Consider the following 18659-nt stretch of genomic DNA (forward strand, 5'->3'; position numbering starts at 1 on the left):
TGGCTCATGCCTGTAATCCTAGCCACCCAGGAGGTTGAGGCAGGAGAATCGCCTGAACCCAGGAGACAGAGGTTGCAGTGAGCCAAGATAGCGCCACTGCACTCCAGGCTGGGTGACAGAATGAGACTCCATCTCAAAAAAACAAAACAAAACAAAATAAAACCTTACGTATAAACATCCGAGTCATTGACCAAAATCGTCACATGCAAAAGAATGAAGTTGGCCGGGCGCAGTGGCTCATGCCTGTAATCCCAGCATTTTGGGAGGCCAAGATGGGTAGATCACGAGGTCAGGAGATCGAGATCATCCTGGCTAACACGGTGAAACCCCATCTCTACTAAAAATACAAAAAATCAGCTGGGCGTGGTGGCGCGCGCCTGTAGTCCCAGCTACTCGGCAGGCTGAGGCAGGAGAATGGCATGAACCCGGGAGGCAGAGCTTGCAGTGAACCTAGATAGCGCCACTGCACTCCAGCCTGGGTGAAAGAGCGAGACTCCATCTCAAAAAACAAAAAGAATGAAGTTAGACCCTTACTTTACCCCACATATAAAAACTAACTCAAAATGAATCAAAGACCTAAATTTAAGAGTTGAAACTATAAAACTCTTAGAAGAAAACACAGGAATAAATACTCATGACTCTCAGTTTGGCAAATGACTCTTAGATACCTAACACCAAAAGCATCTGCAACAAAAGGAAAAACATAAACCAGGCTTCATCAAAACTAAAACCTTTGTCCTTGAAAGAACACTATAAAGAAAGTGAACAATCCACAGAAAGGGAACACATATTTGCAAATCATATCTGATAAGGGACTTACATCTAGAATACAGAATATATAGAGAACTCTTACATCTCAATTAAAAAAAAAAATGGCCAAGTGCGGTGGCTCACACCTGTAATCCCAGCACTTTGGGAGGCTGAGGTGGGCAGATCACCTGAGGTCAGGAGTTCAAGACCAGCCTGGCCAACATGGCAAAACCTTGTCTCTACTAAAAATACAAAAATTAGCCGGGCATGGCAGCGCACACCTGTAATCCCAGCTACTTGGGGCAAAGATCAAGTGTGGTGGCTGATGCCTATAGTCTCAACTACTGAGGAGGCTGAGGTGGGAAGACTGCTTGCTTGAGCCCAGGAGTTTGAGACCACTCTGGATAATATAGCAAGAGCTTGTCTCTAAAAAAATAAAAACAATAATTAAAAATTAATTTTTAAAAAATTGCCTAGGTATCTGAATAGTCATTTCTTCAAGGAAGATACACAAATGGCCAATAAGCACCAAAAAAAAAAAAAAAAAAAAAAACGCTCAGCATCATTAGTCATCAGGGAAATGCAAATCAGAATGAGAAAACATCTCATACCTAATAGGACATCTAGAATCAAATCGGCTCACTGCAACCTCTACCTCCCAGGTTCAAATGATTCTTATGCCTCAGCCTCCTGAATAGCTGGGATTACAGGCGCGTGCCACAGTGCCTGGCTAATTTTTGCATTTTTAGCAGAGACGAGGTTTCGCCATGTTAGCAAGGCTGGTCTGGAACTCCTGATCTCAAGTGATCCATCTGACTCGGCCTCCCAAAGTGCTGGGATTATAGGCATGAGCCACCGTGCCCCGCCCAAAAAAAAAAGTTTTAGACAGGTCTATGTTGCCCAAGCTGGTCTCGAACTCCTGGGCCCAAGAAATCCTACTGCCACAGCCTCCTGAGTAGCTGAGAGTACAGGCATGCACCTGGGTAAATAACACAACAAGTGCTGTTAAGGATATGGAGAAACTGGAACCCTCATACACTGCTGTTAGTCACGTAAAATGGTGCAGCACCTTGGAAACAGTATGGCGGTTCTAGTTCCTCAAATGATTACAGAGTTACCACATGACTCAGCAATTCCATTCCTAGGTACATAGTCAAAAAGAAGTGAAAACATATGTCCCCATAAAAACATGTACACTAATGTTTGTAGCAGAATTATTCATAATAACCAAAAGATGGAAATAAGCTATGGAAATAACTCGTGTCTGTTGTTGGGTGAATGGATAAAGAAAATGTGGAACACACGAACAATGGAATCTAATTCTGCCCTAAAAAAAAAATTTTGACATTTGTGACAACAAATGGATGAACCTAGACGGAACTATGCTAAGTAAAATAAGCTAGACACAGAAAGATAACCACCACATGATCTCAAGTCAAACTCATAGAAACAGAGAGTAGGAAGGGGGTTGTCTACGGCTTAAGGGTAGCGAAAATAAGATCGTGGTAAAAGGATATAAAATTTCAGTTGTAAGTTCTGGAGACCTAATGTACAGCATGGTAACCATAGTTAATAATAACTTACTGGTTGGGCATGGTGGCTCACACCTGTAATCCCAGCACTTTGGGAGGCTGAGGTGGGCAGATCATGAGGTCAGGAGTTCGAGACCAGCCTGGGCAACATGGTGAAACCCTGTCTCTACTAAAAATAAAAAAATTAGCCGGGCGTGGTGGTGGGCGCTTGTAATCCCAACTACTCAGGAGGCTGAGGCAGGAGAATTGCTTGAACCTGGGAGGCAGAGACTGCAGTGAGCCGAGATTGTAACAGCGCACTCCAGCCTGGGCGACAGAGCAAGACTGTCTAAAATAATAATAACAATAGCGTACTGCATACTTGGCCAGGCATGGTGGCTCATGCCTGTAATCCTAATACTTTGGGAAGCTGAGGCTGGAGGATTGCTTGAAGCTGAGTTCAAGACCAGCCTGGGCAATACAGCGATTCTTTGCCTCTACAAAAAATTTGTTTAAAAATTAGCTGGGCGGCCGGGCATGGTGGCTCACGCCTGTAATCCCAGCACTTTGAGAGGCTGAGTGGGTGGATCACCTGAGGTCGGGAGCTCGAGACCAGCCTGACCAACATGCAGAAACTCCACCTCTACTAAAAATACAAAATTAGCTGGGCTTGGTGGCGCATGACTGTAATCCCAGCTACTTGGGAGGCTTAGGCAGGAGAACCGCTTGAACCCAGGAGGCGGAGGCTGCAGTGAGCTGAGATCATGCCACTGCACTCCAGCCTGGGCAACAAGAGCGAAACTCCGTCTCAAAAATAAAAATAAAAATAAAAACAAATAAATAAATTAGCTGGGCATGGTAGTGCACGCCTGTAGTCCCAGCTATTGAGGAGGCTGAGGTGGGAGGATCGCTTAAGCCCAGGAGTTTGAGGTTGCAGTGAGCTATAACTGCATCACTGAACTCCAGCTTGGGTGACAAAGGTTCTGTCTCTTTTTAAACCATGTAAAATAAAAATAAATAACATATTGTAAACTTGAAATGTGCTGAGAGTAGCTCTTCAGTGTTCTCATCACACACATACAAAAAGGTTAACTAGGTGAGGTGATAGATACGTTAATTAGCTTAACTGTGGTACTCCACAATGTACACGTATATCAAGACGCCACACTGTATGTGTTAAATGTATACAATTTTTATTTGTGAGTTATACCTCAATAAAGCTGGGGTGGGGAGGCAGAAAGAAGGAATGAAGTACTGATACATGCTGCAAGTCAGATGAAAACATTATACTGAAAGAGGCCAGACACATAAATCTACATATTACATAATTCCATTCATATGAAAGGCCAGAATAGGAAAATCAACAGAGACAGAAAGTAGATTTGCGGTTGCTTGAGGCTACGGGAAGGATGGGAGAACTGGGTTTCTTCCTTCCTTTTTTTTTTTTTTTTTGAGATGAAGGTCTCTGTTACTCAAGCTGGAGTGCAGTGGTATGATCACAGCTCCCTGCAGCCTTGACCTCCTGGGCTCAAACAATTCTCCTGCCTCAGCTTGCCAAGTAGCTGGGACTACAGGTGCACGCCACCACGCCTGGCTAAATTTTTTATTTTTTATAGAGATAAGGTCTTACGGGCCAGGCGTGGTGTCTTACGCCTGTAATCCCAGCACTTTGGGAAGCTGAGGTGGGTAGATCACTTGAGACTGGGAGTTTGAGACCAGCCTGGCCAAAATGACAAAATTCCATCTCTACTAAAAATACTAAAAATTAGGCAAGCATATGGCACATACCTGTAACCTCAGCTACCTGGGAGGCTGACGAACGAGAATCACTTGAACCCCAGAGGGTCAAGTTGCAGTGAGCCAAGATTGTGCCACTGCACTCCAGACTGGGTGACAGAGCAAGACTCTGTCTCAAAAACAAACACACAAACAAATAAAAAGAGATGAGGTCTCACTATGTTGCCCAGGCTGGTCTGGAACTCCTGGGCCGACCATTCCTCCTGCCTCAGCCTCCTGAGTAGCTGAGTACAGGCACGCACCTGGCTAAATTATGCACTTTATAAATAAATGAATTGTACGTTCTGTGAATTGTATCTCAATAAAGCAGTTTTTTTTCTTTTTTTCTTTTTTTTTTTTTGAGAGGGAGTCTCACTCTGTCGCCCAGGCTGGAGTGCAGTGGCGTGATCTCGGCTCACTGCAAGCTCCACCTCCCGGGTTCACACCATTCTCCTGCCTCAGCCTCCCGAGTGGCTGGGACTACAGGTGCCCGCCACCACATCTGGCTAAGTTTTTTGTATTTTTAGTAGAGACGGGGTTTCACCGTGTTAGCCAGGATGATCTCGATCTCCTGACCTCGTGATCTGCCTGCCTTAGCCTCCCAAAGTGCTGGGATTACAGGCATGAGCCTCGGCGCCTTGCCACAATAAGCGGTTTTTTTTAAAAAATGCCACTTATTCCTAGTTGTTTCCTTACTGTCTCGTCTCTAATTTTTTAATGCATCCATTCCCTTGATCCTTCTAACTTCTGCCTATCAGTCCTTTCTCACATTCACTTTCTTCTCTCTCTAGACTCCATAGCTCATTCATTTCAATCACTACTAGTAACATCCCATTTCTCTTGCCACTCCCATATGCCTGGAACTGGATCAATTCAAATGTCTGCTTTCTCCAGGCCTACAACAGACTACTCCATTGCCAAAGGGGGTTACACACACACACACACACACACGCACACACTCTTACTTTTTGAAGCAGATGTCATTCTTTTGTTTTTTTCGAGAGTCTCACACTGTTACCCAGGGTGGAGTGCAGCAGTGCAATCATAGCTTGCTGTGGCCTCGACCTCCTGGGCTCAAGGGATCCTCCCACTCCAAGCTCCCAAGTAGCTGGGACATAAGCACACATCACTGCGCCAGGTTGATTTTTTGTAGAGAGAGGGTCTCACTTTGTTGCCCAGATTGGTCTCAAATTCCTGGGCTCAAGCAATCCTCCTGCCTTGGCCTCCCAAAGTGCTTGGATTACAGGTGTGAGCCACCGTGCCTGTCCTGCTCTATCCTTCTATTTCACAAAAACAAAACACAGAAAGGAACACTAACTTCCTTTCCTTCCCACTTCTTTGTAATTACAATGGAAGATACTTCTCATCTGTTTCCTACATCTTCTCATGTACTTAGTCAAGAATACCAGTACTTAATATTATTATCTATTCCCTCTTTTTTTCCCCTTTTTTTTGAGACGGAGTCTCGCTCTGTCGCCCAGGCTCAAGTGCCCGCCATCATGCCCGGCTAATTTTTTGTATTTTTAGTAGAGACAGGGTTTCACCATGTTAGCCAGGATGGTCTCGATCTCCTGACCTCGTGATCTGCCCGCCTCGGCCTCCCAAAGTGCTGGGATTACAGGCGTGAGCCACCGCACCCAGCTTTTCCCTCCTTTCTAATCTTCCTTTGCACATACCTTTCCTTCCCACTTCTCTGTAATTACAATGGAAGATGTTAATCTTGTCTGGTTCCTACTTTTTCTCATATACTCAGTCAAAAATACCAGTACTCAATATCATTATCTATTCCCTCTCTTTTTTCCCCCTTCTTTTCTTTTTTTCAATCTTTGACCTTATTTGATACTCTCCTAACTTTTTAAAAAACATCCAAATCACCTCTTGATCTCAAAGCTACCTCTCCAACTACCATCTCTTCAGCCTTCCCTCAGTCAAATTTCTTTAACAAGTTTTTTTGGCCAGGCACAGTGGCATGAACCTATTGTCTCAGCTATTCAAGAGGCTGATGAGGATTGTAAGTTCAAGTTCAAGCCCAGCTTGGGCAAAATAAGGAGACCCATTTGCCAAAAAAAAAAAAAAAAAAAAAGAATTCTTGGAAGACTCTCAGAAAATGGCAGTGGCACAGTTTTATCTCTCTTCAAATCTCCACATGGAATGAGAGCTCTGGACAGCAAAACCGAGACCCAAACCAAAACCCTGGCCAGACACAGTGGCTCACGCCCATAATCCCAACACTTTGGGAAGCCGAGGTGGGTGGATCACCTGAGACCAGGAGTTCGAGACCAGCCTGGCCAACATGGTAAAACCGCGTCTCTACTAAAAATACAAAAATTAGCCAGGCATGGTGGCACGCACCTGTAATCCCAGCTATGCAGGAGGCTGAGGCACAAGAATAGCTTGAATCTGGAAGGCAAAGCCACTGCACTCCAGCCTGGGCGACAGCAAGACTCTGTCTCAAAAAATAAAAAAGAAACCAAAACCTTCAGACAACACTGCAACAAAGTTAAGTTACCAGGTATCCCCCAAGACCCAAAATGTAAGTGCATAACAAAGCACCAACAGCTGTAGCACCTGTATAGTACTGGTGTCCACGCAGGAGAAAGCAGAGAGAAAGCAAATGGACCTGAGAACAGGAGAACACTGAAATAATCAACAGGCAGTCAAGGGAAAGCACAACAGTCAAAACTGAGAACAGCACTTACAACTAGCAAGGGGGCCATACACGGTGGCTCATGCCTTTAATCCCATCACTTTGGGAGGCCAAGGTGGGTGGATCATCTGAGTCAGGAGTTCGAGACCAGCCTGGAAAACATGGTGAAACCTCATCTCTACTAAAAATACAAAAATTAGCTGGGCACGGTGGCACACGAGGTCCCAGCTACTCAGGAGGCTAAGGCAGGAGAATCGCTTGAACCCAGGAGACGGAGATTGCAGTTAGCTGAGATTGCGCCACTGCACTCCAGTCTGGGCGACAGAGTGAGACTCTGTCTTAAAAAAAAAAAGGTCTGAAGGGATGAAGCTGACCTGCTGCCAGGGCTTCCTTCTGGGGACAGGGCCCTACACTGTCCCTAGAAGGGAGTTCCTAGAAGAGAAACTGTTGAGAGCAGGACCAAATTCAGTAGGACAGGGATGGTCCAGAACAAGCTGGGAAAGGGAACAAAAGCAACAAATCTCAGAAAGCAAGCCACCATATTTCTCACCACCACAGAAAAACAACAGAAGCAGCTCTGTGAAGTTAGAAAAAGCTATTCTAAATCATGCTTCCTTCTAAAAGACCAGGAAAACTAATTTTACATAAAAATGAACAGAAAATACAGAAGTTAAATCCCATATAAAGTTATAATAAGAAAAAATAATAGCATTCCTACAGACAATGAAAGCATGCCAGAAAGACATCCGCATATCATATCAAAATTGCAACTTCTATTTCAAAATAAGCTAAAAAGACATTAAGAAAATTATATAAGGCATGAAAGAACATCAATCAGAATTGGAAAAACTCAAAAATGAAATGAGAACTCAGAAAGGTATGAGCATTAGGAATCAAAAACTATTTATCAGGTATCACCACCTAAAAGTCCCACACCTTCTCGATCTCAAAACATCCAAAACCTAACCCACAACTGTCCTTCCAGAACTCTTCTCCTGGGGTCCCTTCCTTAACAGTTAACACCATTCAACACCATTCATCAACCTGCACATTCCTTTGACTCCTTTTTCTTTTTCTGAGTCAGGGTCTCACTTTGTTGTCCAGGCTGGAGTGCTATGGAGTGATCACAGCTCTACAGCTTTGACCTCCCTGGGCTTAGATGATCCTCCTGCCTGAACCTCCTCAGTAGCTGGGACCACAGGCCTGCGCCACCAAGACCGGATAATTTTTTGTTCTACTTTTCTTTTGTAGAGACAGGATTTTTCCATGTTGCCCAGGTGGGTCTCAAGCTCCTGGGCTCAAGCAATCCACCTGCCTCAGCCTCCCAAAATGCTGTGATTACAGGCATGAGCCAAGGTACCTGGCCTCCTTTGACTCCTTAATTTAGGTTCCACATTCAATCAATGAAGGGGTTGTTAGTACACTAGAATCTCTCTCTAATCTGTCCACATCTTGCCATTCCAACAAGTATGAACCTTCTTTAGGGGCACCATCGTCATGCTCCTTGGACTATCCTAACAACCTCTAAACAGCTCTTCTGCCTCTAGTCTTCCTTTGTGTCTCACCCACAATTCATCCCCCACATTTAAGCCTTCAGTGGTACTTCTTTCCTAGCCATTAGGAAAACATCCAAACTCCCTTACATATAGAATGGTAAGCTGCTATAAATTCACAATCCCCAAAACTCAATGAACACTCCATATTGCCTGTCAGTTTCTCCAACGTTTCCATTCTCTAGTGACTACAGACGGTCCCTGATGTATGATGGTTCAACTTATAATTTTGACTTTATGGTGGTATGAAAGCCATAAACATTCAGTAGAAACTGTACTTCTCAGCTGGGTGCAGTGGCTCACCACACATGTAATCCCAGCACTTTGGGAGGCCAAAGTGGGAGGATCCCTTGAGTCCAGTTCAAGATCAGCCTGGGCAACATAGAGTGACCTCATCTCTATTAAAAATATTTTTTAAAAAATAAAAAAGAGGCCAGGCACTGTGGCTCATGCCTGTAATCCCAGCACTTTGGGAGGCCGAGGCAGGCGGATCACCAGGTCAAGAGTTCAAGACCAGCCTGTCCAACATGATGAAACCCCGTCTCTACTAAAAATACAAAAAAAATCAGCCAGGCATGGTGGCGTGCGCCTGTAATCCCAGCTACTCGGGAGGCTGAGGCACGAGAATCGCTTGAACCCAGGAGGCAGAGGTTGCAGTGAGCTGAGATCACGCCACTGCAGACAGAGTGAGACTCTGTCTTAAAAAAAGAAAAAAAAAAAAAAGAAATCGTACTTCTCGAGATGCTGGATAGCAACAGAGAGCTGCTGCTCCAAGTTAGCCAAGAAGTTATCTTGAACTTCTGAACTTATGATGGGTTTACCAGGATGGGATGTAACTACACCATAAATCAAAAAGCATCTGTACTGCAGCAAATATTCCCCATCCCAAAACCACTTCTAACTCTGAATTCTGTCCACTTCTATTTTCACTATCACCACTCTATTCCATGCCACACTCACTACTTAACTAGATTCCTACAATAGCTTTCTTAACTAGCTTTTCTGTCTCTGATCTTGTTTCTCTTCACTGTGGACAAAATAACTGCTATAAAAGAATCCTCAAATTTTACAGTACGTAGCATCAACCTGGGATATTCTTTAATACATAAATGTCTGAGTCTCCAATGCCCCTCCCAAGAGTCTGTTTCAGTAGAGAATGGCTAATTGGATTTTCTGATGCAAGTGTTCTCTGGATCTGAAAAACACATCTTTAAAATTTAAATCAGACAAAGCATAGTGGCTCATGCTTGTAATCCCAGCACTTTGAAAAACCAAGACCGGCGGATCACTTGAGGTCAGGAGTTCGAGACCAGCCTTGCCAACATGGTGAAACCCCATCTCTACTAAAAATTAAAAAAACAAACAAACAAAAAACAGTAAATAAAAATTTTTTTAAAATGAATAAATAAATCCAATCGCATCACTTTTTTTTTTTGACACAGGGTCTTGCTCTGTTGCCCAGGCTGGAGTACAGTGATACAATCTTGATTCACTGCAACCTTCACTTCCCAGGCTCAAGCAATCCTCCCACCTCACCAATTAGTGGCCCCTGCTCACCAATTTGTCTTTATTTCTAATACTTATCCTGTCCCAACAATGCTCCAGTCACACCTAATTACTCCCAAGTTCCCAAACGCTCTCTATCTTCTCTATCTGGGCTTTTTCTCTTTTTAAAAAAATTTTGGGCCAGGCGCAGTAGCTCACGCCTGTAATCCCAGCACTTTGGGAGGCCGAGGTGGGTGGATCACGACGTCAAGAGATGGAGACCATCCTGGCCAACATGGTGGAACCCCGTCTCTACTAAAAATACAAAAATTAGCTGAGCGTGGTGGTGCGCACCTGTAGTCCCAGATACTCGGGAGCCTGAGGCAGGAGAAATCACTTGAACCAGGCGGGGCGGAGGCTGCAGTGAGCCGAGATTGCACCACCGCACTCCAGCCTGGCAACGGAATGAGACTCCGTCTTAAAAAACAAAACAAAACAAAACAAAAAAAATGGGGGGCACGGTGGCTCATGCCTGTAATCCCAGCACCTTGGGAGGCCGAGGTGGGTGGGTCACCTGAGGTCAGGAGTTCGAGACCAGCTTGACCAACATGGTGAAACCCCATCTCTACTAAAAACACAAAAATTAGGCAGGCGTGGTGGCATGCGCCTATAATCCCAGCTACTCGGGAGGCTGAGGCAGGAGAATCGCTTGAACCCAGGAGGCAGAGGTTGCAGTGAGCTGAGATCGAGCCATTGCACTCCAGCCTGGGTAACAGAGCAACACTCCATCTCAAAAAAAAAAAAAAAAATTTAATTTTTTTTTTTTTTGGCTGGGTATGGTGGCTCATGCTTGTTATCTCAGCACTTCAGGAGGTCAAGGCAGGAGGACTGGTTGAACCCAGCAGTTTGAGGTTGCAGTGAGCTGTGACCCCACAACTGCACTCCAGTCTGGGTGACTGGGCAACAGAGTGAGACCCTGCCTCTTTTAAAAAAAAAAAAAAAAAAAAAAAGAGGGCTGGGCACAGTGGCTCACACCCGTAATCCACCTGTAATCCCGGTACTTTGGGAAGCTGAGGCGGACGGATCACCTGAGTTCACGAGTTCATGACCAGCCTGGCCAACGTGGTAAAACCCTGTCTCTACTACAAATACAAAAATTAGCTGGGTGTGGTGGTGTGCACCTGTAATCCCAGCTACTCGGGAAGCTGAGACAGGAGAATCGCTTGAACCCGGGAGGTGGAGGCTGCAGCGAGCCAAGATCATGCCACTGCACTCTTGCCTGGGTTACAGAGCAAGACTCCATCTCAAGCGAAAAAAAAAAAGAAAAAGAAAGTTTTTAATTTTTGTTGAGTACACAGTAGGTATATATTTATGCAGTACATGAGTTTTGTTTTTGTTTTTGTTTTTTGAGACAGTTTCCCTCTTGTTGCCCAGGATGAAGTGCAATGGCACAATCTTGGCTCACTGCAACCTCCACCTCCTGGGTTCAAGTGATTCTCCTGCCTCAGCCTCCTGAGTCGCTGGGATTACAGGCACCTGCCACCACGCCTAGCTAATTTTTCTTATTTTCAGTAGAGACTGAAAATGGGTTTCGCCATGTTGGCCAGGCTAGTCTCGAACTCCTGACCGCAGGTGATTCACCCGCCTCGGCCTCCCAAAGTGCTGGGATTACAGGTGTGAGCACCAAGCCCGGCCCATGAGATATTTTTATATAGATATACAATGTGTAATAATCATGTAAGGGTAAATGGGGTATGGATCGCCTCAAGCATTTATCCTTTGTTACAAACAATTCAATTACATTCTTTTATTAATATATATATATACTTTTTTTTTGAGATGGAGTCTTGCCCTGTCACCAGGCTGGAGTGCAGTGGCTTGATTTCGGCTCACTGCAACCTCTGCCTCCCGGATTCAAGCGATTCTCCTGCCTCAGCCTCCTGAGTAGCTGGGACTACAGGGACGTGCAAGCACACCCGGCTAATTTTTGTATTTTTAGTAGAGACGAGATTTCACCATGTTGGCCAGGATGGTCTCAATCTCTTGACCTTGTTATCCACCCACCTCAGCCTCCCGAAGTGCTGGGATTACAGGCATGAGCCACTGTGCCCAGCCAATAGTTATTTTTAAATGTACAATAAGTTACTGGTTGACTGTAGTCACCATGTTGCAAATATGAAATTCTAGATCTTAGTCATTCTTATTTTTTAAATTTTCTGAGATAAGAGTCTTGCTCTGTTGCCCAGGCTGGAGTACAGTGGTGTGATTATGGCTCACTGCCACCTCCACCTCCCAGGCTCAAGGGATTCTCCTGCCTCAGCCACTTGAGTAGCTGGAATTACAGGCATGCGGGACCATGAGCTGCTAATTTTTGTATTTTTAGTAGAGATGGAGTTTTGCCATGTTGGCCAGGCTGGTCTTGACCTCCTAGCCTCAAGTGACTGGCCCACCTTGGCCTCCCACAGTGCTGGGATTACAGGTGTGAGCCATCGCGCTGGGTTTAGATCTTATTCATTCTAATTACTATTCTTTTGGTACCCCTACAGCCTTTCTTTTATTTATTTATTTATTTTTTTGAGACAGAGTCTCACTCTGTCACCCAGGTAGCATTGCAGTGGCATGATTTCAGCTCACTGCCACCTCCATCTCCTGGGATCAAACGATTTTCGTGTCTCAGCCTCCCAAGTAGCTGCGATTACAGGCATGCATCACCACACCAAGCTAATTTTTGTATTTTTTAGTAGAGATGGGTTTTTTTTTTTGAGACGGAGTCTTGCTCTGTCACCCAGGCTGGAGTGCAGTGGCACAATCTCAGCTCACTGCAAGCTCCGCCTCCCGGATTCACACCATTTTCCTGCCTCAGCCTCCCGAGTAGCTGGGACTACAGGCGCCCGCCACCACGCCCAGCTAATTTATTTTTATTTTTTATTTTTTGTATTTTTAGTAGGGACGGGGTTTCACCATGTTAGCCAGGACGGTTTCGATCTCCTGACCTCGTGATCCGCCCGCCTCGGCCTCACAAAGTGCTGGGATTATAGGCATGAGCCACCACGCCGGGCCAGAGATGGGGTTTCACCATTTTGGCCACGCTGGTCTCAAACTCCTGGCCTCAAGTGATCCATCTGCCTCAGCCTTCCAAAGTGCTGGGATTACAGGCGTGAGCCACTGCTCCTGGCCCCTGTGGGCTTTCTTGACTGTTGTTCTCTCTGCCTAGAACACATCTTACCCAGCCAACTGTTTAATCTTTCCCGACTGCCTAAGATGGATTCAGTACCCAGCTGTAACACCCTACTTAGCCCTATCCCAGTGCTATCCCCTATCAGCAAGTGGTAAAATTGCTTGAATGTTTGTCTGACTTCCTTATTGAGTTGTAAGATCTCTAAAGATAGGAATTTTGTTATAGTGTTCACTATTCCATCCTCAAGGGCTTAACAGATTCTAAAATGTAGTAACAGTTCTAAAAATGTATAGACAAAATCTTTGATCCACCATCCAATTCCCCCTATATATAATCCCATTACCAGACTCCACTCAACAACCCAGGAAACAAACACTTATTCTGATGGCATCTCTAGTAGTTTATCCAAAAGACAGGAAACTTTCTCCTAAAAACAGAAAAATCCCCACCTATAAAATGATGGATGCTCTTGGCACAAAACATTCCGAATCCTACCCTTTCAAAGTCTTCAGATAGATTTGGAAAAAAATAACCAATTGGCTGGCTTCTCAACCTACACTGCATAAAACAAACTGTCAAACATCTTTCAGAGGACTTCAAGATATCCTCACTCTCTTATTTAGAATCTCATATTCTTCAGACAGGAAGAGAAGCCAACTAACAGTATAACACCTGTGGCTTGAGACGGCATGCCCCAAGTTTTCCCTAGGTCTAAAGTGAACAAGACCTTCTGTAACACTTTTTCAGAAGCATAAATGAAGAATACACAAGAGGATAAACACGGAGGTCATGGTACGTTTGCAACGAAGGTGTGTACACGTTTTTAAAAAGCATTTCTGATCTATACCATAGGAAAAAACCTGTCATACTCACTTCCGAGTCTTCTGCACTTTCATAATCCGAGAGAACAGCTGAAATAAAACAGAAATATGTGGAAAAAAAGAAACCCAGAAACATTTTTTGGCTGCTTATTACAGGTCAGACTAAGAGTCTCATTTAATTCTGACATCAACCTACAACGTGGATAAAATTATAGTCCCCACTTACAAAAGGAGAAACAGGCTCAGAGGGTAACTTGCTGAAGACTATACTGCTAAAGCCTATGCTCTTAACCACTATGTTACAAAAAGGCACTCTGTGGCCCTAAATCCGTGACAGTGTGTGAGAATGTCGATGTTGGAAATAGATGACCTGAGTTTATGTTAAAAAAAACTCTTGTCCTAATGGGGTAAAAGATGCTACTCACCATCACCTTCAATGCCATCTTCACTCTCCTGAAGGAAAGCAGAAGACATGGGTTAGTTCTGTGATTTCCAGAGGTGGGGAGCCCAATAAAGAAATGTGGGTGAAAAGCTGAAGATTCAGCACAAAATGGTTGGAGAGGGAGACAGAGATAGGTAAATCTTTAACAAGTAGTAGCAAAGGCAGATCTGGTCTCCTTCCCTCCAGCCCCGACTTCTGAATAAAACATCCGCTTTCCATCTCCAGCGGCTCTACCATCCTCCCAGAAACCCCCAATCCTTCTTCTTCCCTTGGAACTCCGGATGCAAACTCGCATTGGGATAACTCCCCTTTTCTCTCAAAAACAAAAAAAAGTCCCAGTATCTACTATCAACTCACAGACACCTAGCATCACCTACACCCCGCCCCCGGCCGGCTCGCCGCCCGGTCCCCACCCCGCCCCGCCTGCGCGCACTCACACACTCCGACTCCTCAGCACTCTTGGCGCCCCCGCTCTCCACCCGCCGCAGATGAAGGGCCCCGGTTCGGCCTCCGCGCTGTGAAGGCAGAGAACCGCTGCCGCCGCCTCCGGCGCTACCGCTGCAGCTCCCGCCTCCCCGCAACGGGGAGCCGCCGCTGTCGGAGCCCGAAGCACCAGATTCCTCGTCCTCGGTGTCTTGCGAAGCGCGCTGCCGCCGCCGGTCCGCCATCTTACGGAGAACGGCCACCACCGGCGAGGTACTTACGCACCGCGCCCGTCGCAGAGGCTGCTGGGAGGCTGGATAGCTAGTCCCGGCGTGCTACGCGTGCGGCGCTCGGCCATCCCGGTGTGTGTGTGTGTGTGTGTGTGTGTGTGTGTGTGTGTGTGTGTGTGTGTGTGTGTGTGTGTGTGTGTGTGTGTGTGTGTGTGTGTGTGTGTGTGTGTGTGTGTGTGTGTGTGTGTGTGTGTGTGTGTGTGTGTGTGTGTGTGTGTGTGTGTGTGTGTGTGTGTGTGTGTGTGTGTGTGTGTGTTGGGGGAGGGGCGGGGCACTGGGCGGGGCCTAGGCCTGCGGCACGTTTGCGGCCGAACCGGATTACGTCTATCGGTGATGTAAGGGGGCGTGGCGCGGCTCCTGACTTCCCTTGGGCAGGCCTAGGGCGAGGGGAATTGAGACTTCAGCAGCCTCCCGGGTTCCTGGCCCGGCCATCTTGGGCTTCCCGAGTGGAAGGAGTCAACCTGTCACAGCTTCACTGCAACACTAGGGCTGTTTCATGGTTTTCTGTTTCCATTTCTCACTTCTACCTACGTTTGAAGCAGGTCAATTTACTGCATTCCTTTGCTTGGTAAAATCACGAATCAAGGTAAATCTTAAAAGCTGTAGTGCTGCGTCAGATTTGCTGCACCAGCCTTGTTTAAGATAACGGGCGAAGGAGAAACCAGTTGTCTGCAGTGAAGCCAGAGGACTTCTTGTTGCAGCGTTTTCTCTGTGTTCTCATTTCCTCTTCACGTTTCTTCCCACCCCAGCCATTACCTGTCCCAAAGTGCAGGCTGGTATGATGCCAGTACTACCGGTTTTGTTTTGGCTTTTTCGAGGCAGGGTCTCACTCTGTTGCCCAGGCTGGAGTGCAGTAGCGCGGCTCAGTGCAGCCTTGACCTCCCAGGCACAGGTGACCTCCTTGCCTTAGCTTCCTTAGTAGTTGGGACAACGGGCACACACTACCACACCCGGCTAATTTTTCTGTTTTTTGTAGAGATGGGGTCTCGCTCTTGCCCAGGCTTGTCTCCTGGCTGGGATCAAGCGATCCTTTCGTCTCAGCCTCCCAAAGTGCTGGGACTACAGGCATGAGCTACTGCCCTTGTCAGGATTTTAGAACCTATTTAAAAATAAATGGTCAGTAGAAACAGATGTTGATTCAAAATCCTGACATTATTTCCTTCTTAAGGTTTATGGAAATTATTTCATTTTGGCAAGGCATTTGTCACCATTGAAAAGAGTCAGTGTGTTTTCTTTGGACCATTATAAGGATATACAAAGTGCATGAGCTAAGTTTTTAGTGCACCTACAGGAGTGCACGTTAATAATGTATGTTATCAAACAAAGGCCACCATGGCATAGAATTCTTTCCTGAGTAAAATATATATATATTTTTTTTTTTGAGAGGGAGTCTCACTCTGTCTGTCGCCCAGGCTGGGGTGCAGTGGGGTGATCTCGGCCCACTGAAAGCTCCGTCTCCCGGGTTCACGCCATTCTCCTGCCTCAGCCTCCCGAGTAGCTGGGACTACAGGCGTCTGCCGCCAGGCCCGACTAACTTTTTATGTTTTTAGTAGAGATGAGGTTTCACCGTGTTAGCCAGGATGGTCTCCATCTCCTGACCTCGTGATCCGCCGGCCTTGGCCTCCCAAAGTGCTGGAATTACAGGCGTGAGCCACCGCGCCCGGCCTTTCCTGAGTAAAAATTTTTAAAATGACATGGTTAAGGATCCTGATGTTTATCAAATTTATAGATAACATGAAACTGGAAGTAATTATGAATGCCTTCAGAGATGAAAGGAAAATTCAAGGCCGGGCGCGGTGGCTCACGCCTGTAATCCCAGCACTTTGGGAGGCCGAGGCGGGCAGATCACGAGGTCAGGAGATCAAGACCATCCTGGCTAACACGGTGAAACCCCGTCTCTGCTAAAAATAAAAAAAAAATAGACGGGCGTGGTGGCAGGCGCCTGTAGTCCCAGCTATTCGGGAGGCTGAGGCAGAATGGCGTGAACCCGGTAGGCGGAGCTTGCAGTGAGCCGAGATCGCGCCACTGCACTCCAGCCTGGGAGACAAAGAGACTCTGTCTCAAAAAAAAGAAAAAAAGAAAATTCAAACAATCTCAGCTAATTAGACAAGTGGCCAAACGTGACAACTTGTAAGTCCAGCTCCAAAAGCCAACTGCCTGAGTTCAAAATGGAGGATATATGATTTAATAAGTGTTAAAGAAAAAGACCTGGAGGATCTTATCGATCACAGGCTAAATTGGTGCAAATAAGGCTGCCAAGTTTAGTGTCTAAATAAGGAAAGTGATAGTCTGCCACTTTGTCCTTCAGTTGTTTAGTCTGGGTCCAATTTTTTTTTTTTTTTTTGAGGGGGACGGAGTCTCGCTCTGTCGCCCAGGCTGGAGTGCAGTGGTGCGATCTGGGCTCACTGCAACCTCCGCCTTTCAGGTTCAAGCGATTCTCCTGCCTCAGCCTCCTGTGTAGCTGGGATTACAGGCGTGCACCACCACGCCCAGCTAATTTTTGTATTTTTAGTAGAGACGGGGTTTCACCATGTTGGTCAGGCTGGTCTCGAACTCCTGACCTCGTGATCCACCCACCTTGGCCTCCCAAAGTGCTGGGATTACAGGCCTGAGCCACCGCGCCGGGCCTGGAGCCCACAGCAATCTTTAACTAGGGACTATGAAGAAAGGAGGGATTGGTCTTTTTTTCATCATCCTAGAAGGCAAAGCAAAAACCAGTGAGTTTAAGTTACAAGAAGTTAGATTTTTTGTCAACAAGCATTTTCAAACACTTAGGGGGAAAAATGTATGTAGAAAAAGTGTTGAAGCACAGCCTGGAATTTGCTTGTCTGGAGTGTTATCAAGGGTAAATCACATATCGGGGTCACACTAGATTACCTCTAATGTCTTTCCAGCTATAAGATTTTGTTAACTTACGAAGTATCCTATAATCTCGTTTCTAAAATTGCTAATTATACTTTTTTTTTTTTGGAGTTGGAGTCTCCCTCTATCACCCAGGCTGGAGTGCAATGGCATGATCTCGGCTCACTGCAACCTCCGCCTCCTGGGTTCAAGCGATTCTCCTGCCTCAGCCTCCCAAGTAGCTGGGATTACAGGTGCCTGTCACCAAGCCTGGCTAATTTATTGTATTTTTAGTAGAGACAGGGTTTCACCGTGTTGGCCAAGCTGGTTTCGAACTTCTGACCTCAGGTGATCTACCCACCTCAGTCTCCCAAAGTGGCTGGGATTACAAATGTGAGCCACCACGCCCGACCCTTTTTTTTTGTTGGGGGTGGGTGGGATGGAGTCTCGCTGTCACCCAGGCTGAAGTGCAGCAGCTTGATCTTGGCTTACTGCAACTTCCACTTCCCAGGTTCAAGAGATTTTCCTGCCTCAGCCTCCCAAGTAACTGGGATAACAGGTGCATGCCACCACATCTGGATAATTTTTGTATTTTTAGTAGATGGGGTTTTACCATGTTTTACTGTGTTGGCCAGGCTGGTCTTGAACCTCTGACCACAAGTGATCTGCCCACCTCAGCCACCAAAGTGCTGGGATCACAGGTGTGAGCCACTGTGCCCAGCCAAGTTGCTGATTATACTTAAGGAAGCACACTGGACAAAGAGGGATGAAACATACATTATACTTATACACAAATGGAAGTGAGTACCTTATATAAAGGGGAAAATAATGTGTTATTCTTTTTTATTGTGAAAATGGATTTCTTTTTCCAATGTTTCAAATATACAAGCAGAATTGTTTGTTTGCCAATAAATATAATAAATTGAAGCAGAAGTTCAAAAA

General features: G+C 45.9%; 1 protein-coding gene across 4 annotated transcripts in view; it reads right to left on the reverse strand.

Annotated features, from left to right (window-relative positions):
- CASC3 (CASC3 exon junction complex subunit) overlaps nt 1–15208 on the reverse strand; it is a 36210-nt gene extending 21002 nt beyond the window's left edge. Inside the window, exons 1-3 of one of the 4 annotated variants that reach the window (XM_063798592.1) lie at nt 14601–15152; nt 14147–14174; nt 13774–13811 (exon numbers count right to left, since the gene is read on the reverse strand). In XM_063798592.1, coding sequence (XP_063654662.1) covers nt 13774–13811; nt 14147–14174; nt 14601–14831 — 297 coding nt within the window. In that variant the 5' untranslated portion in view covers nt 14832–15152. Of the gene's footprint in view, nt 1–13773; nt 13812–14146; nt 14175–14600 lie in introns of all 4 variants that reach the window. The other 3 variants (XM_024350326.3, XM_024350327.3, XM_024350328.3) reach the window with 3 other exon arrangements.
- Between the last annotated feature and the right edge of the window lie 3451 nt (nt 15209–18659).

This window comes from Pan troglodytes, chromosome 19 (assembly GCF_028858775.2).
Source record: "Pan troglodytes isolate AG18354 chromosome 19, NHGRI_mPanTro3-v2.0_pri, whole genome shotgun sequence".
NCBI classification, from domain to species: Eukaryota; Metazoa; Chordata; class Mammalia; order Primates; family Hominidae; genus Pan; species Pan troglodytes.